We start from the raw sequence: 23,638 nt of genomic DNA, 5'->3' as shown, positions 1-23,638 counted from the left end.
GCATTATAACGTTAAAATAACTGTTGTAGCAGAAATTGTTTTTTTAATAATAAATACTATTTTATAGGATCTGACAAAAAAATCCTTACAATAACTGCTCTTTAATAATGAAATAACTTTAATAGTACATTAAAATAACTGTGTGTGCATTGCGGTGGACTAGGCTACCAATCTCACTAAAACCCTCCCCTCTCTGATAGAATAATTGCATTTGTATAATACAATAACTGCATTATAACGTTAAAATAACTGTTGTAGCAGAGATTGTATTGTTTTGTTTTGTGTAGAATCTAAGATAATGAAATTAATAATACCATAAAAGTTCTCCTGTTTTAATGTTTTCAGGCATTGAAATTAATACTATCAATGCAACAATTTTGTCTACACCTACTGTTGCGTCTGAAACAGAAGAAAATACTATCCATAATCTGGGATTGAGATATACTCTAGGTGGCAGTGAGGAGTGGAATAGGATGGTAGAAAATGGTTTCAAACCTGCTCTGGGGTTAATGTTTGTAAAGCTGGAGGAGGCAATAGAGTTTTACAATTTATATGTTGTGGCTTGTGGTTTCATACCAAGAAAGTACACACAAACAAGATTCTGTGATGGTTTGATAGACAAAAAATCAATGGTCTGTAGCAGACATGGATTCAAAGAGGATCACAAAAAACTCAAACCTGTTGTTGAATTTGAAAATACAGAAGAGAATAAGAAGAGGAAAAGATCTGTAGAGCCAAAGAAAACAAAAATAACAAGATTTGGTTACAAAGCAAAAATACGGTTTTGTGCTGTATTCAATGACCTTAAGGAGCTAATAGAGTATGCTATTGATACGTTTTATGAAGTTCATAATCACAGACTCTGCTCACTCAAAGAACGGGAATTCCAGAAAAACGTAAGAACACTTAACCTTTACATGAAGCAGACAATTGTTAACAATTGTAAACTCAACATCGGGGCTACCAAGACATTTAGAATTCTGGCGGAATAATCAAATGGGTATGCAAATATTGGCGCATCTCTCACAGAATTCAAGAACTTCAAAAGAAATATTAAATGTTATATAGGTGACAAGGATGCTGACATGATTCTCGATTATTTAAAGGCGCTTTCTAAATCACAAGATGGCTTTTACTATGCTTATCAAGTTGATGAGGATAATTGTTTGGCTAAAATCTTTTGGGCAGATGCACAAGCAATAATGAATAATTCCTTGTTTGGGGACACCATCACCTTTGATCCTACTTACGGTACTAACAAGTACCACATGGCCTTCATCCCATTCACTGGTGTTGACAACCACAAAAAATCAGTGACTTTTGCTGCTGCACTTGTCGATCACGAGAACGATGGGTCATTCATTTGGGTGTTTAAGAAGTTCCTTGATTGTATGAGCAACAAGGAACCTCAGTGCATTCTTACTGATCAAGATCCGGCAATTTAACTCGGGGTGCGTTCTGTATTCAAGAAAGCAAGACATCGCTACTGTATGTGGCATATAATGAAAAAACTTACCGATAAAGTTGAGTCACGGATTTGTATGGAGACTGACTTTGTTGAGCGGATATGTGGAGTTGTTTGGGATACTGACTTGGAACCCATTGAGTTTGAAGAAAAATGGACTCAAGTGATTAATGACTTTGAGTTGAATGATAATACTTGGTTGACATACATGTATGGCAAAAGGCACAAATGGATACCTGCTTACTTTAAGGATTTGCCTTTAGGCTGCCTTTTGAAAACTACACAAAGATCAGAGAGTCAAAATAGTTATTTCAAAAGATTTGAGAGCATAGATGGCACACTTGTAGAATTTTGGTTGCGTTTTTAGAGTGAAATGGAACAACAACGCTATAATCACAGATTTCTTGATGCTGCAAGTGACAGCACATTGCCACAGGTTTCTTCTAAGACAATGATTGAGAAACATGCCTCTAAAATCTACACACACACTGTTTTCTATGAGTTCCAAGAGCAAGTGCAAATGGCTCCCTGTTCGTGTGCCGTTAGGGGGTTTTCTAAGCAAGTAAACATGCACATTAAAAATGTTGAAGATGCCTACAGGAAGCATAGAACATTTCAGGTTATTCAGTTTTATAAGCATAATTGTCTTTTTACTTTAACATACAATAACTATAATAAAAGAATACAATAACCGTGTTTTACAATTTAAAAAACTGAAGGACTTTTACCTTGGTGTCATTGCTAGTCTGCATAAAATAATTCATGATGAACTATATAATAACTATGTTTGCCTTTTAAAATAACTACAATGTAATACGAATCAAAAGAAACAACATGTACGTGGAAGATGTTTGAGAGGAAAGGAATCCTTTGTAAACACATTATATGGATTATATCAGGAAAAGGACTGCAAAGCATACCAGAGCAGTACATTGAAACCAGATGGACGAAGAAATCATATAGAAAGCCTTTGTATGGACTGGATGGAAAGTTATTGCAAGACTACGATTCCACTAATTTGAGAAAGTTGGAATTATCAAGGGTATGGTCAGAGTTTTATGCAACAATAAGTGTTCTTACCTCGATGCCTGAAAATCAAATCAAGGAGCTAAGTTTGATGCTTTTACAATTCCGAGAGAAAATAAATCCAACAAAAGAGAGCTTGATAAAGGAACAAGAACTGGAAATGCTCTTAGGTTGTTCAGCAAAATCGAATATTACTGTTCTTCCACCAAAGATTGCAAAAAACAAAGGAAGCGGCAAGAAAATGAAATCAAACAAGGATAAGGCAATTGAGAAGGCGAGCAAACCGAAGACGCTATGTCACAACTGCAAACAAATAGGACACCATGACAAGAGAAACTGTCCAAATCTGTTTCTTTAGCATGCTTTGGAGGAAGAAGATGAAGAGGAAAATGAAATGGAGGATGAAGATGAAGAAGAAGAATGAAAAATGCATTACGCTTTAAAATAATCAAGATTACTGATACGGTCGTTTCTGTACCAAAAATAAATTACCTAAGTACTACTAACAGAAGTCAGCGGTAAGTAGGGTCGATCTCCACAGGGAGGTGGTTTACTATTCACTTGTCTATTCTATCTGTCTAATGTCACAATTGGGAGTTTGATTTGATTGAACTAAACTAAGAGACTAAGGCGAGAGGGAAAGGAATGCGAGAAATTAATGAAGAAATACAAGGGTAAATCAGATAAAAGACAGAAATATGCTAGGAATCGGTCTACCGTGGCAGCTACACTATCGGGTCAACTGAGTCGATTAAATTATTGATAAGAAGAGTGAGGTCGTCACCTTTCGGTACTTAAACCTTCGATTATACCCTTTCGGTATCTAATCGCCCTAGGGTCTCCCTAATTTAGCTTTCGCCCTGATTAGGTATCACCTATTGTAATTAAGCAAGCCTTCCCTTCCAATCTTTCGATCCAGGTCGGGGGTAACTAATTAATCGGTCTCCTGCATGCATTCATTCAACCTAATCACAATTATATTGCTTAATAAAATTCTTGTCGCAAAACTAATCTAATCATGTCGATCCTAACATATTGCTACCACGGTTTCCCTAGTCCTAACATATTAAAGGAATTAGCTACGCATGGCTCGGGATACTATACTAGCAATTGCTAATCTAATAACATAAGACATGGCAACTAAATAGAGAAATAATAAAAGCAATAAAGAAACAAGGAAGAATAAAAGGGAAGAAAAAGTTACAGAGTAAGGATTCGGAAAATAAGAATGAACGAAGTAATAGAACAGTGTATTAAGTGTCGAAAAAGGGGAGAAGAGAAGAGAAGAGAGAGAGAGAGAGATTACAATGACGTCATAACTTCCTATTTATAAGAAAATAGGATTTATTTAACCTAATGACTGAAATAAACTAAAAAGCCCAAGCCCGTAGGATAAACCACTCGATCGAGTGATTTAGAACCACTCGATCGAGCAAACCAGAGCTTAAACCGTTCGATCGACCACAAATACTACTCGATCGACTAAACACTAATATGAAACTGTTCGATCGACCAACTAAAGTACTCGATCGACTGATTATTTGACCTAAAACCACTCGATCGACCAGTTAAGTACTCGATCGAGTGAAAACTAACTTCAGCAGCTCATAATTCTCGTTAGTTCAGCTATGACTTGTCTTTTTAGCTCCCGAAACAGCTTCACGCATCCCAAGATAACTATAATTCCGCTCTAAATTCACTCTTCCTCCAAATGCATGCAAAACAGACGATAAAAAGCTTGATTTCACTACTTTCTGGTTCATTCCTGCAAATAAGACAAAATAACCCAAAGTAGCATATTCGGGGCATTTCGTAGCATAAAACTACGATAAAAGCATATAAATACGTGCATGAAAAGGCCTAAAAAGACTATATAAAATGCACGTATCAAATCTCCCCAAACCAAACCTTTACTCGTCCTCGAGTAAACTAAATGCAAACTAATGGAACGGAAAAGATAACTCAGAGCTAGCTACAAATGCCCACTTAAACCAATTTAATACATGCAAACTAACACTTATAGCAAAACAGTCAAATGCAAACGAGTTATAAGATGTTTATAATAAAGCTGAACCGTCGACCTTGCAAGACCTTTAATAATGGACTCTCACGGGTCACTCTTCTCTCATGAAGCAAAGGGTGAACATATATATGTAAGAGAGAAAGAAAAATAGTCGCTCACCTAAACTATGACCCACATAAACATGCATGCAACTAATATGATCGACAATTCTAGCTACCGTACACACATTCCAACCAAACAAGGTCCTGTCACAGCCGAGGACTTACAAAAATATGGTAAAGTGAGGCAATGGGTAAGAAAAGGCAAAACATTTATGGGAATGTGGAGGTATAGGTGATCAAGCTAGTACCTAAACAGAACCAAATGACAGCATCCATCCTCACTCAATTATGAATTAAGCGCATATGCCCTTCAATTGGCACAAAACTCACCAAACCGAACTGAAAATACTCCTCAATAAATGTAAATAAAGCATAGGAGTGAAACCGTCTCATCAAACAACATATTTTTTTTCTTTCTTTTTTTTTTCTATTTTTTTTCGGTTTCTTCTTTTTTTCTTTTCTTTTTCCGAATTCCTTTTTCAAATTTTTTTTTCTTTTTTTTCACGTTTTTTTTCATCAACCTCCTTTTCTTCATAAAATACCAACTCCGAATCAACAGATACAAGCCAAACTTGGCACAATGAAATATATACCGCAAAACATACACTAAACTATCTTGACAAGGCAGGCTGAATTTGGAATGTAGCTAAGGGTCAACAGGCAAATTTGGCTAATGTGGAGTTAAATGGGTAAAAATGAAAGAAAGGGAAATTGTAAGCACCTCTCTACATGTGACACCAACCACTAACCCGAATGTATGCAGGCAAAAAGCAATTGAATTTCATATACGTGCAAATTAATGAACATGCTAGGCAAGGAGTAACTACTCACAATCCTACATGAAACCGGTCACAAATGACACCAGTTTATAAGGCTCTAATCCTTAGAAATTATAAGTAGGTTGCCAAAATTTCAGGTCAAGTCTATTCGTTCAGCTAAATTCAACATTAACTCGTAGATATGCAATAAGACAAAGCTAAAAAGAATAATAGTTTATTGCAAGGCTTAACCAAAAAGACAAATAATAGTGCAATTTCATCACTGAAATCCATCGTTCCGACTCCACCTACATGCTAAAATAAACGTGAAATTTTTGAATTTTAACAATTTTTCAATTTTTATGGGATTTGAATTTTATATGAAAAATAAACAACAATGCATACGAAGATTAAACGTGATAACAGAAATGCAAATAAAAACAGTATGCAGACACATATAGGGATGCATAACCTCCCCAAACCAAACTGTACAATGCCCCCATTGTACCAAAACATGGAAAGAAAATGCAAACTAAAGGAAGAAGAGAAATAATACGGAAAGCTTACAAGATACGTGAAAGAGGGACCTCCCCAAACCGACCGTGAACATGGGAGGTTGCTAAAGGCCCTAATACCGTCTGTAAAGCTAATCCAAATCAAAACACTCGATGGCACTCGAACAAAGTGGTCGATCGAGTGGGTTGAGCATCCAAAACTCGCTCGATCGAAAGGAAACTAGGTCGATCGAGTAGTTCTCTCTTTCAGTGCTCGATCGAGAGGAAAACTGCTCGATCGAGAGGATTTATCAGCAAAAGTGCTCGATCGAGTACAAAAAGTACTCGATGGAGTGATCCTCAGTGTGTTCCTGCAAAACGCAATAAAAACAGCCCGCAAATTAACAAAACAAGCATACTGATATAGTCTATGGTATGAAAACCATTTATTACAACTGAAATGAAATAAAAATGCAAAATAAAAAGTTCGGATTGCCTCCCGGGTTGCGCTAGCTTCAGTCAGGTCCCAGCTCGACCTTCTTTTTCTTCGAGCCTCTCTAATTAATCACAATCAAAACAGCTCAAAGCGCGCAACATTAAATCATAAATCTGCGCATGGGCTACACAAAAATGTAAGTAGCACCACAGTGAAATAAAAATATAGGAAATAAAATTGTTTAACTGTTTAAGTCTAACAAATTTCCTATGAGAGCTCCTAAATTTATCCACAAAATATAGGAGCGCAGGAGCAATTGACGATAAATTAGGGCCCCGTTTTAGATTAACGAAATTGAAACGATAAGAACGGCGAAAAATTGTTAAATTACGCGTCCACATGTGAGAGGGTATAGCATTGAAAGCACGAATCAAACGAGGTAGCGTACTTTGAATATTAACAATAATAAAATTATCGCTAATTACCTCAGGTAGGTTGCTCTCAACGATGGAATCATAGATAAAGGAATTTATTACCTCTTCCGTGCTAGGAGCAATTACCGACTCAGCTGTCCTTTCGTCACCCTTCTCAATGGATTTCATTCCGTAAATCGCAGCCTCAAGTGCATCCAACTCGGCCTTGAATAGGGGCGACTCACCGTATCCATTATCATCATCAAAATTGTCGTCTAAAACGAATCCAAGCAACAAATCATTGCTCTCGCTGGCCAACTCACTCGATCGAGCAGAATTATTACTCGATCGAGGACTTCCCTCCTGATTTTCACTCGATCGAGTGCTTTGAACCACTCGATCGAACAGCTTTTCTGGAAATTCACTCGATCGACTAATATAAGTCACTCGATCGAGTGATTCTTCCTATACAGCGCTGAAATCCTTGTGTAAACTATTGAACTATAATAGAAATTCGTCATCCGAGTCATAAAAATCATCCTCAACATTGGGCAACACGGTTTCTTCATGGGAAAAACCGCTCTCAGTAAAGTACACCTCTTCTGGTTGCCTACTATCCGACTCAGCAGCTAGCTGAGCTATTTGTGACTCCAGCTGAATGAATTGAGCTTCCATACGTCTATCACTCTCTTGCCTTTTGGATGCAAGTATTTCCAACAAAGATTTCAGCTCCGCAATCTCTTCTTTCTATATATCAAGAAGATCTTGTTGCGGTGGCCATTGATAGGGTGGATGTGGCGGCACAACTACAACTGCTTAACTAACTCGACTGCGCTGCTGGAACGCGTAAACTTCGTCATTTTCTGCCATGCAAAAGGCTGCATTGTGCTCAGCAGCACCACATATCCCACAGTAAATCACCTGCTATGCCATATAATGGGACATAGGTGATGGGTCAAAGGTACTCAAGCCTTCCCTTTGACGATCTTTCACCTAGAACTGTCTAGGTAGGACCTGTAGGGCCTATCAAAACAGCACTAAAGAAAAAGATTAGAACGACCTCAAGGGAAAAATTCCCTGAGGCTAAAAACAGACACAATTAAACAAATAAATAAATAGTTGCCTCCCCGGCAACGGCGCCAAAATTTTATACGGTTGTTTCTGTACCAAAAATAAATTATCTAAGTACTACTAACAGAAGTCAGCGGTAAGTAGGGTCGATCTCCACAGGGAGGCGGTTTACTATTCACTTGTCTATTCTATCTGTCTAATGTCACAATTGGGAGTTTGATTTGATTGAACTAAACTAAGAGACTAAGGCAAGAGGGAAAGGAATGAGAGAAATTAATAAAGAAATACAAGGGTAAATCAGATAAAAGAGAGAAATATGCTAGGAATCGGTCTACCGTGGCAGCTACACTATCGGGTCAACTGAGTCGATTAAATTATTGATAAGAAGAGCGAGGTCGTCACCTTTCGGTCCTTAAACCTACGATTATACCCTTTCGGTGTCTAATCGCCCTAGGGTCTCCCTAACTTAGCTTTCGCCCTGATTAGGTATCACCTATTGTAATTAAGCAAGCCTTCCCTTTCAATCTTTCGATCCAGGTCGAGGGTAACTATTTAATCGGTCTCCTGCATGCATTCATTCAACCTAATCACAATTATATTGCTTAATACAATTCTTGTCGCAAAACTAATCTAATCATGTCGATCCTAACATATTGCTACCACGGTTTCCCTAGTCCTAACATATCAAAGGAATTAGCTACGCATGGCTCGGGATACTACACTAGCAATTGCTAATCTAATAACATAAGACATGGCAACTAAATAGAGAAATAATAAAAGCAATAAAGAAACAAGGAAGAATAAAAGGGAAGAAAAATTTACAGAGTAAGGATTCGGAAAATAAGAATGAACGAAGTAACAGAACAGTGTATTAAGTGTCGAAAAAGGGGAGAAGAGAAGAGAAGAGAGAGAGAGAGAGAGAGATTACAATGACGTCCTAACTTCCTATTTATAAGAAAATAGGATTTATTTAACCTAATGACGGGAATAAACTAAAAAGCCCAAGCCCGTAGGATAAATCACTCGATCGAGTGATTTAGAACCACTCGATCGAGCAAACCAGAGCTTAAACCGTTCGATCGACCATAAATACTACTCGATCGACTAAACACTAATATGAAATTGTTCGATCGACCAACTAAAGTACTCGATCGACTGATTATTTGACCTAAAACCACTCGATCGACCAGTTAAGTACTCGATCGAGTCAAAACTAACTTCAGCAGCTCATAATTCTCGTTAGTTCAGCTATGACTTGTCTTTTTAGCTCCCGAAACAGCTTCACGCATCCCAAGACAACTATAATTCCGCTCCAAATTCACTCTTCCTCCAAATGCATGCAAAACAGACGATAAAAAGCTTGATTTCACTACTTTCTGGTTCATTCCTGCAAATAAGACAAAATAACCCAAAGTAGCATATTCAGGGCATTTCGTAGCATAAAACTACGATAAAAGCATAGAAATACGTGCATGAAAAGGCCTAAAAAGACTATATAAAATGCACGTATCAATTACGTTTTAAAATAATCCATATTATGCTTTACAATAACCGCAAGATTGCAAAATAATTGTGGTAGACTTTTTTACAAATAATCAGGGCTATACTTTACAATAAGTGTGTTAGACTTTTACAATAATCAAAATTATGCTTTACATTAATTGATGTTGAATTTTTTTGCAATTGTTCTGATTTTGTTCATTTAATAATACCTTGCGCTATTACAATAATCATGTGAAAACTATACAATAATCACAATTATGCTTTATAATAATTGAAGTTGAGTTTATTTGCAATTGTTCTGATTTTTTTCCATAAATATATTAATTTGATAATGCTTTACAGTAATTGATAATGAATTACACTTGCCAATTTGTTACAATAATCAAAGATATGCTTTAAAATAATTGGGGAAGAGCTTTAAAATAATCAGATACATGAGAGCTTTAAAATAATCAGAGGTATGCTTTAAAATAATTGGGCAAACGCTTTACAATAATCAGCTACATGAAAAGCTTTAAAATAATTGCATTTGATCATTTAAATTACTGAATAATCGTGTGAAAACTATACAATTATCACAATTATGCTTTATAATAATTGATGTTGAGTTTATTTGCAATTGTTCTGATTTTTTTCCATAAATATATTAATTTGATAATGCTTTACAGTAATTGATAATGCTTTACACTTGCCAATTTGTTACAATAATCAAAGATATGCTGTAAAATAATTGGGGAAGAGATTTACAATAATAAGATACATGAGAGCTTTAAAATAATCAGAGGTATGCTTTAAAATAATTGGGCAAACGCTTTACAATAATCAGCTATATGAAAGCTTTAAAATAATTACATTTGATCATTTGAATAATATCGGAGATATTACAATAATGACTTATAGGCATTACAAAAACACTTTCGAAAAAATTTGTTCAATCAACCAATAACAGCTATCTAAACATTAGATTATCCAACAAAATCCATCTAGAATTGTTCGCTAAATCCATCTAGAATCAAACAATTGTTCTTTTATGTGTTTCGCCGAGAAGGACCATTAATGGCTGTTGTTTTAACCCTTTTCCTCCCTGATCTTCTGACTTTTAAAAGATCTTTCTCTACTTCCAATATACTCTCCCTCAAAATTTCCACTTGTTCCAAAAGAGACGCTCTTGACTCGTTGGCATCTGACATCAACCAAATAGCCACCATCTCAAGCCATATAGGAATCCTCTCAACTCTCTTCTTAACCGCATACAATCCCTTCTCGTGCTTCCCTTCATATGTGAGCATGTGAAACATGGTGAAAAATCCCGATTCCTTATCAGCCTTGACATTCGCTTTCCATTCAAAATCAACATTCACGAATGTAAATGTGTTAATGAGAACTCCTTCTTTTGCTAATTTCCTTGTATCCAAAAAGTCAGAAAAACAATCAACCTACAGCGTGTACCAACAAAAAAAGAATTAGATAGAACGAGTATACAATAACAAGTTTAAAAAAATACAATAACTTTGTTACAGCAATACAATAATTCTGACTGAAAATAGAATTTGTATATGATCAGGAGTTAGAAAAACGTACTGCAATCTTTGCAAGTCTGTAAAAATCGGATTTTTCCCAATCTTTATGCGACGTATGGTCCAGCACATCAACCGTCTTGTTCATAAAGTTCACACAAACACAAAAGTAGTACTTCTCTAAAGACAACGGGATGAAGACAAGGTCCACGTCGATCTCAGAGTTTATAACATTTTCACCTAAATAATAGGATCAAAACTGCACAACCTTGTCTTTCTGGCTATCAGTTACATCATCACTATCCCCTCCTTGCTCTATCATGTCTTCAAAGATTCCCTATAAATACCATAAAAGTGTGAAGAAAATTGAAGATAAATGATTAAACATTCTACAAAAGAATCGCACAATGAAAAACAGATCATACCATATGTTGTGTCCCAAGGAACATCATCACTGGCGCTTCTTTCTCTTTAACCTCCATGAAATTCAAGACAACTGACCAGGCAGCTATTATGTGCAACTCAGTGTAATTTTCGGGCTTCGTAGAAAGAATATCAGACCTATCCAAGATAGCATTGCCCGCAGAAAACAAAAGTTCACTGCAAAGGAGTAAAAAAAAGCTTAGTAATATTTTAAAACAATATTTAAAAAATAACTACCAGTTACAATAACTGAGTTTTTCATAATACAAGATTATTGTATTACATTAACATAGTTATTGTATTATGAAAACTTAGTTATTGTAATTTGTAAAAAAGATAGAATAATTGAACTTGTAGAATACAATAACTGCAATACAGTTTAGAATAATCACACAAACTTGCTTCTCATTGAGTTTGGAGAAAAAAGAACATACTCATTTGCAAGATTGTAATCATCCAAGAAACAATAATCAACAACTTGTTTCTTCTTGCTTGGCATAGCACGTGTATATCTGCTGTTAGCCCTCATAACTTTTGAAACAACAACAAGATTTGTATCTGCCTTGCCACAGTTTATTGAGCAGCCAAGACCATCAGAGTTCGGTCTACTACCTTGGCATGATCTAATCATCCCAGCGCTCATAGGTGTATCAGGCATACTCTTTTTCCCAGGCCCCGGAGTACCTACACCATCATCCGATTCCTCTGCCATAACCCTAGCAGCTTCCAAAGCATCTGCTTCAGCCCTTGCCGCTTCCAACTGGGCTAGCTTACGCTTCTCAAGCAAAACAGGCAGCAAAGGTGCCTTTGCCTTTGTAAAATCATCAACCAAATCCAACAACTGTTTCCTAATTTTGTTGATATCGGCTAAAACAAAGATGGCAGCTATCTCAGCTCTATATATGATCCTTTTCAATGGGTCATGCAACTCTGATTTGAACAACTTCCCAACATAAAACATCATATGAATCATGACAAAAACACCACAATCCAAATTCTGGGACCCTTCCGATTTCCACCCAAAAGCCACATTTACAAATTTGAAATTGCAGACCTCACTGCCTCTTTCAAAACCTTTCTCGAAAAGAAAACTACCAAATATTTTAACCTGGTTACATTTTTAAATCAAAATTCATCACTCAAAAACAAAAAACATAACTAAAAGAAGTAGATGAAAACAAAAACTTATAATAAGGTACATACAATAGAGTTGGTAGCCAACACCCAGATACTATCTTCAAAATCATCATATAAACGATTGTCAAGATAGTCCACAGTCTTCCCCACAAAATGAATAATAACACAGAAAAAATGATCTCCAAAATGAACAGGGATAAAAATCTGGCATGATAAAATAGGCGTACATAAACCTTTGTTGTTCTCAACGATAAAATAATCACCAGAAGAAAGAAAGAAGAGAAAGGATTGGAAAAATTACCAAATCGGCACCAATGTCAAGAGAACCTTGGTTGTTCTCAATGACAGTGTCCCAAGCATTACAAATTTCCTTTCTGTATAAATCTTTCTCATCATAGTCTTAGCAGACAGTGAAATAATGTCATCTCGAGTTAACATGTTGTGAAATGAAAACACAACCAAATCCTCCCTGCCACATGGAAACAAATTATATAGTAAAAACAAAAACCCAAACAACAATAAAAGCTTTTAAAAAGTAGATATATTAGAACAAAAAAAAAAAAAAAAAAAAAAAAAAAAAAAAGAGGAAATGAAAAACATATAATGTTTACCCAATTCGTAGGTCATGATCGTGCAGAAAACAGTAATCAAGTACAGTCTTCCTCCGCATTAAAATAGGAGCAAAAAGCTCCTTGTACTCGCACAAAAAAACAGACACTACAACTGCATTAGGATTGGGTGATCCACAATCTAAATCACACCCTATACCACAATTCCTAAAAAACGTATGCTCAGGCATAACGTCTGAATGCAGCAGGTAAGCATTTATAACAGAACTATCTTGCATTCTAGCCCCAACAACAGCCTCGTTGACAACTTTGTTAACAACGTCATCCACACTACCCAAGTCCAGAGCTTCATTCTCAACATCAATATTATCAATGTCGTCATTAGTTGGCACCTCCTCGTTCGGTTTCTCAACCGCAACATCAGGGATCTTATTTTTAACTTTCTCCCGAGAATAAACCACCTTATATTTTTCTGGATCAAACGCTAAGCCCCCATTCCTTTCATCTTTTCCCTTTTCATGCTCCTTGCAAAAACTTTCATACAACAGCAGTTTACTTCCCGCCTGTTTCATTTCCTCGGCTTTTTCACAAATAAAATTGAAATATTTAGTGAACAAAGAATCATCGTCACTATGACACTCACTCAAGAAGAGCGTGGGTAACGAGCTTCTTTCGAGGGTTAACAAAAACTCTAAAAAAACTCTCCTCCTTCTCTCTAAAAAAAACAAAACCCTAAATCCCCCTTCTTTGCTGCCGCCGTTCTCCTCCTTCCTCCCACCGCCACCCATCAACCCCCTACCATGTCGTCGGGGATGGGGTCTCTCAAGACCTTTCTCCGGCGACCCGTCTCCTCTCTTCCGATTAACCCTCCTCCCCTTTCTTACCCACACCCGGTTCTGGATCGTACGGGTCTGCCCGTTCCTCTCGGTTTGCGTGGTGTATGTGGGTTGTTAGGGTCTTATCGGATGAGTTTGTTGAGGTGGTGTGGCAGGGTGGTGCTTGGATCTGGCGGTGTTGTGGGTTGGTAGGGAGGCGGTGGCTTCCGTTTTTTTTCCCTGTGTTCCGCTTTGTTTCCTTTATGTTTTTGTTTAATTTCCGCTTTCGTTTTTGTTTCGTCTCACTTACTGAGGGCTATGTCCCCGTCTATCGGTGGTGTCCTTCTCTCAGTTTGAGAGCTTTCGTTTTCTGGTTCATTTGCAGTTTTCTAATAAGTCAGCAGAAGATCAGCGTTGTTATAGATCGTTATATGGGTTTACATATTTTGTCCGATTCATGGCTACAATCAATCACGTCAGAAGAAATGGATACTCGTCAAGGAAGATTCGGAGACCCTCTTATGAATGAAAGCCTTTTGCGGCGAATCGATGATAGAGACTCTGTTGCAGTGTTTCATTCTTTGAACAAGAATTTATTTCCTATGGTTGTAATCGATTTGTATCCGATTGAGCTTGGCATATGTTGTAGATGTCGTATGACTTTTTATTAATGATAATGATCTTTTCTCAAAAAAAAAAAAAAAGAATCATCGTCACTAATGAAAGCAGGAGTCGAAGAAACTGAAGTGGCTGTCGAAGAATCTTCAACTGTTGAAGAACCACACTCCTTTCCCATCGTTTTCTCTCGTTGCGTGTACAAATGGAGAAATATCTCAACATCCCTCTTCATCATCAAAAGATGTGCTTGGGAAACCTAAGAAAAAAAAAGATTAATTATACTAAGTCTTTACAATAATTATACTAAGTCTTTACAATAATTTACAATAATTGAAAAAGTAACTGTCACAAAACTTTAAAATAACTACACTACACCTTTACAATAACTACAAAAAAATGATGGGAAGAATGATTGGAACTTACATCATTAGCCTTTGCTCGAATAACATCATCAGTATCAAAACAGTCAGGCAGTTCCAGATACTTTTTCCCAGGTTCAGGTTTATCAACGACTGCACGTACCTCAGCAGCTTTAGCTTCTCTTAAGTGTTTGCAGACAGGATACACACCATTGACATATTCCCCATTCCCTAGCGAACCATAATTGAGCTCTAAAATACCCCTACTAACAAAATACTTCTCATCCCAGTGCTTGATAAGAGGAGTCTCGGAAGACATTGTATATTCCTTAAAACTCATACGATGGAAGTATGCCACCATAACAACAAGTATGGAACCACGCAAAGTAGACGACCCAGTTCTACACCGCTCAACACCTTCGACTAATTTATCAAACACATACCCACACCAATCCAAATGGTGGATACGTGAAACTGTTAGGGTGCAAACCCTTATCCCACATCGGTAGAATAAAGATGGAAGCTCATCTTTATAAGTGTCTAGAAAATATAATAATACGAGGCCTTTTGGGAAGGAGCCCAAGAGTAAATCCGTGAGGGCTTGGCCCAAAGCGGACAATATCGTACTATTATGAATTGTGGACACAGATGAAGCAGAGGCCCAACACGGGATATTCACGTTTCCGCACAACAAGTGGTATCAGAGCCCAAGGTTCGACTTGGGCTAGACGCGAGGATGCATCAGTAGGCCCAAGACTTGAAGTTGTACACTGTAAAGCATGGAACTCCTAGCTCAGGGTGAGTCCTTGAGCAGGCCCGGTCCAGGGTTAAATGGATGAAAGACGTCATAGGTCTTGTGGGACAAAGACCATTTGTGTGCTAGAACTGTTAATAAGGTGGACCCTTATCAGATTGGGTGCCACAGGTCTGGTGGGTCCTTTCCAGGTTGGATGCCAGAGACCGTTTGTGTTCTGGGACTTCTGAAGTGACGGACCCGGTCCAGGGTATATTGGATGCAGAGGATGTTCGATATGTATGTGTAGCAAATCCCCAAGAAGGTCACATGGACGGCTCGTGGTAGCATGGTGTGTCGGCTAAGGGGAGGTTATAAAGACTTGTGATGTTTTGGGTGTCTAGAAGTTGGGGCTGTAGAGTGGGAGAGTTCTCCATAGAGGTCAAGGTCCGAGTCAAGATGATGGTCCTTGGTTTGAGAGGAGGATTGTTAGGGTGCAAACCCTTGTCCCACATCGGTAGAATAAAGATGGAAGCTCTGTGGGATTTATCTGTATGTATCCCTTTAAATATAAGGACTATAACGAATTATAATGATGAAACTAGTCATAAAATTTAAATTGCATAAAAAAAATTATATAGGATTTAAAAATAACCTTCGGTCCTAGCAAATACGGCCTAAGAATAATATCAAAGTAGATATTCGCCTATCAGTTGCACCCAAGACGATATGAGATATGCCCTTTGATTATGCTAGAATCGATTCAAAAATTAACTAAATAATTTTAGGTTTTTGTGTTTTTACTGATGAGAGGGAGGCAAGAATGGCTTAGGAAAAATTAGGTTAGCAAATCCTCTCCCCACTCCCCTATAAACCGTTTATAGGAATGGATTAGGGTAGGATTTTCTTTTTTATTTTTCTCGGCCCATATCCGAAAATAAGATGATAATTTTCTTCTTATTTTCGGTTATTCCAAAAATGTATAAAATGTGTAAATTGTCATCTAGTGAGGATCGAACCCATGACCTCTTGGTTTGAGTACCCTCACTATTACCACTATGACACATTCATCTTGTTGATATTAAATATAACCGATTACATTTAATTACAAATTAACAGATTAATTCGTCCAAGCTAACATTACATACATTTAATTAAATATAACTTATTATATTCAATTTACGAATTGACAGTTAATTCGTCTCAACTAATATAATTTAATCTTCATTAAATAATTGTCTCATCAACACATTGACTAACTGTTTAGTCATATAAGGCATCAATGTGATTATATTTCTATAACCACGTCTCTCAAACACATCCTATTGGTGTGACCTTTAGGGACCAGTTGATCACCACCATCTGTATGATAATAACGTCAAACTTTCCAGCAAGACAACCGTTATTAGGTAATCGTTAATCAACTGATTAAAATACGAAGTATACCCTTGTTAACCTGTAAGAGATTTACAAATGTTATCACACTAATTTGTGAAGGACACAAGCTCCAACAAACTCCCACTTGTCCTCACAAGTGTATGTGCGATAACCGATTCTCATATCCTAAAATTTCTCCCACTCAATGTAAAACAATTTGCAAATCCGTATTCACAAAGGTCGTATTTTACAAGCGATCATCATCAAGAGTGGTTTCCCCAACTAGAGAGTAACTTAACTGATAAACGAATCAACATTCGAGCATGGCCATGCATTTCAGTTACTACTGCTCGAGTGGCCCTGAGAAATAACTATACCTGATAAAGGTTGGATATTTTCCTCAACTCGAATCCTGCAGATGTAAGAACAGTATGAAATGACCCAGAAAAAATCTACTTAGCCTCCAGTTACGGCAGACCGTGAGAAAGAAACCAAAGTCACCCAAAAACAGCCTTAATCTCAAGAGACAGTCGATAGTCAAAAGAATCGACTCTAGGAACACAATGGATGTCCTATCCACGACCTGGCACCGAATGTTTTTAAACATTTAGGACTCTATTACCTTGTCACAAAAATTTGACCTACGAGGTATCGTTATAATCTCGCATTTGTGATCGATCAGTCAATAGTTTGACTTATGGCTCGTTGAACCCACCATCAATCGACTGCACAATATAATAGCCAGGGTTATCAGCTCTTGTAGGCGATTACAGACCAAAACAAAATATAATGTTATTCAGTTCACTTTGTGGCGTTCAAAGTTGTCAGTACAATCCACATGAAAAACAAAATATTATATTAATACGATGAAGTTATAAATAGTATATGAAAAAGATAATGTATCAAATTCATAATCAACTATTACAACTCAAAAACACGTTTAATTCTCATGGAAATAACGTGCCCTCCCTGCTTATCATACTTCAATGGCTCAGTAGTAGAATCTGCTAGAACTTCCTGTTTAGAACTATTCCAGTTGACCGCAGCACCATTAAGAGTAAGAACGAATCTAGACTGAGATTTCTAATCATCTCGATCCGTTTGGAAGCTAGCATCTGCGTAACCGGTTGCGCATAGCTTAGTATCTCCTCCATAAGTCAATACCCAATCCTTAGTCCTCCGTAGGTACATGGATTCTTTTTGGTACCGACTCGTCATACTCAATGCATATGCCACGTCTGGACGTGTGCATATCATGGCATACATGATTGATCCTATAGCTGATGCATAAGGAACACGACTCATGCACTCAACCCCTTCAGGCGTCGTGGGTGACCGAGACTTGCTCAACTGCATCCCAGACGTCATTGGAAGATTCCCCTTCTTGGAGTTGGTCATGCTGAACTTATCAAGAATCTTATCCAAATAAGACTCTTGACTAAGTGATAACGTCCGTCGTAATCTATCTCGGTAGATACGGATTCCCAATATGCTTGTGCCTCACCCAGATATTTCATCTGGAAATGGTTTTTCAACCATTCTTTAACCGAAGATAGGAGAGGAATGTCATTCCCAATCAAGAGTATGTCATCGACATACAATATCAAGAATACAATCTTGCTCCCACTCGACTTGATATATAAGCATGGTTCCTCGACCGATCGAGTAAAACCATACTCTTTTATCACCTGGTCGAAACGATGATTCCAACTCCGAGAAGGTTGCTTAAGTCCATAAATGGAACGCTTAAGCTTGCATACTTTCTTAGGATGTTCAGGATCTATGAAACCTTCGGGTTGCACCATGTACAACCCTTCCTCCAAATAACCGTTTAAGAAGGCGGTTTTCACATCCATTTGCCAAATTTCATAATCATGAAAAGCGGCAATCGCTAAGATTATCCGAATGGAACGTAGCATGACTACAAGTGCAAAAATCTCATCATAATGCAATCCGTGCACTTGAGTGAAACCTTTTGCCACAAGTCGTGCCTTATAGGTATCTGGTTGCGCGTCTACAGAACGCTTTATTTTGTAAAGCCATTTGCACTGTAGAGGTTTTCCCTTATTAGGTAAATCAACTAGATCCCATACGTCATGCTCATACATGGAGTCCATCTCGGATTGCATGGCTTCGAGCCATAGCTTTGAGTCGGAACAGGTCATAGCACCTTTATAGGTAATAGGTTCATTACTCTCTAGGAGTAAAACATCATTCTCCTCGACCATACCAATGTATCTGTCCGGAGGATGAGAGACTCTACCCGACCTCCTAGGTTCCTCAGGAATATTAACCGTATCATCAGTTGGAGGAACAACTTCCTCCATCCGTTCCTCGGTTGTTGGTTCTGGAATCTCCGACAGCTCGAAGGTTCTATTACTCGTCTTGTTCTCGAGAAATTCTTTCTCTAAGAACGTCGCACTAGCCGCAGTAAAAACTCGATGTTCGGTAGGCAAATAGAAGTAATGACCAAATGTTCCTTTTGGATAACCTATAAAGTATGTTTTGACCGATCGTGGGCCGAGCTTATCCTCGTGTCTCCACTTGACATAAGCCTCACAGCCCCAAACCCGAATAAAGGATAAGTTGGGGACCGTTCCCTTCCACATTTCATATGGAGTCTTGTCAACAGCTTTAGTCGGACTTCGGTTAAGTATAAGAGCAGCTGACAAAAGAGCATAACCCCATAATGAATCAGGCACTACCGTGTGATTCATCATGGATCGAACCATATCAAGTAAGGTTCGATTTCTCCGTTCGGACACACCATTTAATTGAGGTGTTCCGGGTGGAGTTAACTGTAGAACGATTCCACAGTCTTTAAGGTGTTGATCAAACTCATTTGAAAGATATTCGCCACCCCGATCTGAACGGAGTTCTTTAACCTTTCTTCCCGTTGGTTCTCACCCTGTTCGGTATTCCTTGAATTTCTCAAAGGACTCACTTTTATGCTTCATTAAGTAGACATATCCGTATCTACTTAAATCGTCCGTGAAAGTGATAAAATATCTATAACCATCTCTAGCGGTAATTGACATAGGTCCACAAACATCAGTATGTATAAGTCCTAATAGGTCACTAGCGCGCATTCCAACACCTTTGAAGGAAATTCGAGTCATCTTGTCAATGAGACATGATTCACACGTGCCATATGTAGAAAAATCGAATGCGGGAATAGTCCCATTATCGACGAGTTTCTTCACGCGTTTCTCATTTATGTGTCCCATTCGACAATGCACTAGATAGGTTTGATCTTTGTCACCAACCTTTAATTTCTTATTATTCATGTGTAATACTTTCGTGGTTTGATCTAAGATGTAAATTCCATTCATGGAAACTGCTTTGCCATAAATCATTTCATTGAAAGAGAAAATACAGCTATTATCCTTTATTGAAAATGCAAAACCGTCTTTAGCAAGTACGGAAACAGAAATAATGTTCTTAGACAAACTGGGTACATAGTAACAGTTATTTAAAAATAACTCAAAACCACTAGGGAGTTGGATTACATATGTTCCCTTCGAGACAGCAACAACTCGTGCTCCATTCCCGACTCGCAGGTCCACATCACCTTTTTCGAGAGGTATGATGTTCTTTAGGCCCTGCAAATGATTACACAGATGAGAACCACAACCAGTATCAAGTACCCAAGTTCCGAAACTTGCATGGTTAATCTCAATCATATGAATATAAGATGACATACCAATAGGAACGACGCGGCCTGCTTTGATGTCCTCACGGTACACGGGACAGTTACTCCTCCAATGTCCAGTCTTGTGACAATGGTGGCACTCAATGTCACCGCCCTTGCTCTTTGCCTTGCCATGTGAGCCACTAGTCTCACCAGGCGCACTCTTACCGTTTCCTGGCTTTTTAAACTTTGGATTACCTACAACTAGGTCGCCATGAGCCTTGCCCTTACCTTTACCCTTGTTGGAAATCGTGAGAACATCCTGCTTCATGCTCCCACTCAATTTCATATCCTTCTCGGTCTGTATGAGAAGGGAGTGTAGCTCATGAGGACTCTTTTTCAAGTCATTCATGTAGTAGTTTGCCCTGAAAAGGGTAAAACCATTGTGAAGAGAATGAAGCATTCGGTCAATGACAATGCTCTCACTGATTTTGCAATCAAGTGCCTCCAGCTTCTCGACATTCTCAATCATGTGAAGAATGTGTGGGCTAACCGGTTGGCCCTTTTGGAGTTTCGCATCAAAGAAGCGACAGGTATGCTCATAAGTAACGATTCTCGGTGCTTTTGAGAACTCGTTAGTGAGCGTGGTGAAAATCTTGTTCGCACCTTGGGCAATGAAGCGTCTCTGCAAATTGGTTTCCATTGCAAAGATGAGTACATTCTTTATCGCACCCGCTTCCATAACGAAGTCACTATAAGCGAGTGACTCGTTGACTCCTGCATTGGGGCCTGGGTTTACCGGTATTGGCTCAGTTAAGTACTTGAGCTTACCGTCGGCAATGGCAAGCATTCCGTAGTCTTTGCCTCCCGATCCGCAAAGTTGGACCCGTCGTTTTTCAGACGTGTGAACTGATTCATCTAGTCCATGAATATTTTCAGCCAGGACTCGCGTCCAAGTGTGGCACTAGGCATTTGGATTGCGTTATTTCCAGACATTTTGTTGTAACAGTATTATCAAAATAAACGTGTTCTACACTGCGAGAAGAAGAATAAAAATAATAAGTATGTGCATCGTTTATATTTTTAAGTCTAATGAACTACTGTCATAACGCGAAGACTCAAAACATTTATACAATTGACCTCCCTCAAGAATTATATAAATGATCCCAAGACTCAATTCTCTGTAAATTGATAAGCTAACCTTTTAGCTAATTCTACCGTTAGAATTCTCGGTCGATAAATTTCTGTAAATTCTATCTTTAGTCCATCATAATCACGAGAAACTCTTCGGACTATGATGTTGAGGTAAACTAAGTCAACACAACTACTTACCTAACGTAGAAGGGGTCATATTATGCCTGCCGACGAAGAAGGGATTCATAGTTGTTTGCCTTTATAAAGACTAATCTCAATTTCCGTTTTAGAGGAAGATCCCATCAACCTTTTTTTTTAATTCATTTTAAGTGAACTAATATCTAGCATGCGAGAATGAATAAACTAAGGTGATGGCTTAATAAAAAGTGACATCTGTATGTCCATGAAAACTAACATACAACCTATATGAGTCAATTTTCATGCATTTTAGTAGTAGGTGGTTTGGTTTTAGGCGGAATATGATGCATAAACTATCAGGTGAATGAAGAGCAATATGAATGAAAACGTAAAACAATAAAAGTCCTAGTGTGGCCTATCCTATCAAAATGAACATTAAATACAAGTTTGGAATCCATCCTTGGACCCGAGAAGCTTGTCTTGATGTTCCATCTTGATCCATGTAGCGGGAGTGAGCTCCAATCTCCATCTTTAGTCTTCTTTTGAAAAATACAATAAATAAAATTTACATAATAAACCTATTTATTACATTCTAATTTCAAAACCCAAAACTAAAGAAAAAATAAAGGAGATTCGAGATCTCATAATTACATAAAAAATCATGTTTCCTTCATTACGAAAACATAATTTGACTAAGGCCACACTAAGTATTACAATTTACAACCGATTGCAAAAATACGTAAATTAAACCATTCAATCGATTCATTCAACAAAAAAAAATGCATCAACTAAAAATAAATGAAACATACATGACATAATTCCTTAATTATGTTGATTAATTTTATCCAAACCACCTATTTAAATCAAATTAAGTGTCAATTCCTCAATTAATCACATTAATTTCAATCTTAATTCATATTAAATTTGTAATATGAATTCAATCCGTCAAAATTTTAAACTGATTTAAAATAATTAGGTATCTTTTAATTATGAACCGCTTCACAATAATTAATTTGCCAAAACAAAACAAAAATTTCTTTAAAATTTATCTTGGTAAAAAAAACGAAACAACCAAAATAAATAAAAAAACTATCTCGGTTTTACAGCTTAAACCGAAAAAAAAACAAAATTTTTTTTTTTTTATAATATGTTCAGCACGTGAACAGTAACAGAAACGAATTTTTTTTTTTATATCTTGCTCGGCTGAATAGACAAAACAACAAAAAACAGCCCGTTTTTATTTCTTTCTTCTTGCGGTTTTTCTGTAAAAACCATAACAAATTTTTTTTTTATATATATATTCTTGCTACTGTGAACAATAACCGAAACAAAAAAAATAAATTTTCACGGTTTTTTAAAATTAGAACCCTAATGCCCTTTTTAATTTTAACTTAATCTGCATTAAATCAAACATGACGATTCCATTTATGTTTTAATTTAATCTGCATTAAATCAAACATCTACCAATTCTTCATATGATAATTTTAACTGATTAAAACAACATTATGAAAAATAAAAATGGAAATCTCGCATAAAAAAGGAACAAACACCGGTTGCAAAAAAAAAAAAAATTTATTCGGCATTAACAAAAAAATTTCAGCCGTGCCCTATTTTTTTCGAAACCCTAAAAGTTTACATCCAATTTTATGAAAATCATCAAAATTAAAATTCGTGGCCTTGGCTCTGATACCAATTGTGGGATTTATCTGTATGCATCCCTTTAAATATAATGACTATAACGAATTATAATGATGAAACTAGTCATAAAATTTAAATTGCATAAACAAAATTATATAGGATTTAGAAATAATCTTCGGTCCTAGCAAATACGGCCTAAGAACAATATCAAAGTAGATATTCGCCTATCAGTTGCACCCAAGACGATATGAGATATGCC

General features: G+C 37.2%; 1 protein-coding gene across 1 annotated transcript; it reads left to right on the top strand.

Moving 5' to 3' along the window:
• The first annotated feature begins 1,838 nt into the window (after positions 1 to 1,838).
• Positions 1,839 to 2,849, top strand: LOC141632489 (protein FAR-RED ELONGATED HYPOCOTYL 3-like). The gene is made up of 2 exons (XM_074445035.1): positions 1,839 to 2,084; positions 2,313 to 2,849. The coding sequence occupies exons 1-2, from the start codon at positions 1,839 to 1,841 to the stop codon at positions 2,847 to 2,849; spliced, it is 783 nt and encodes a 260-aa protein (XP_074301136.1).
• Positions 2,850 to 23,638: the final 20,789 nt, after the last annotated feature.

This window comes from Silene latifolia, chromosome Y (genome assembly GCF_048544455.1).
Source record: "Silene latifolia isolate original U9 population chromosome Y, ASM4854445v1, whole genome shotgun sequence".
Lineage (NCBI taxonomy): Eukaryota > Viridiplantae > Streptophyta > Magnoliopsida > Caryophyllales > Caryophyllaceae > Silene > Silene latifolia.
This window is presented reverse-complemented; position numbering and strand designations above follow the sequence as displayed.

Coding starts and splice junctions, on each gene's coding strand:
- LOC141632489 (XM_074445035.1), top strand. CDS start 1,839: ATGGAACAACAACGCTATAATCACAGATTTCTTGATGCTGCAAGTGAC. Junction 2,085..2,312: donor GGAAGCATAGAACATTTCAG/GTTATTCAGTTT, acceptor TGTACGTGGAAG/ATGTTTGAGAGGAAAGGAAT.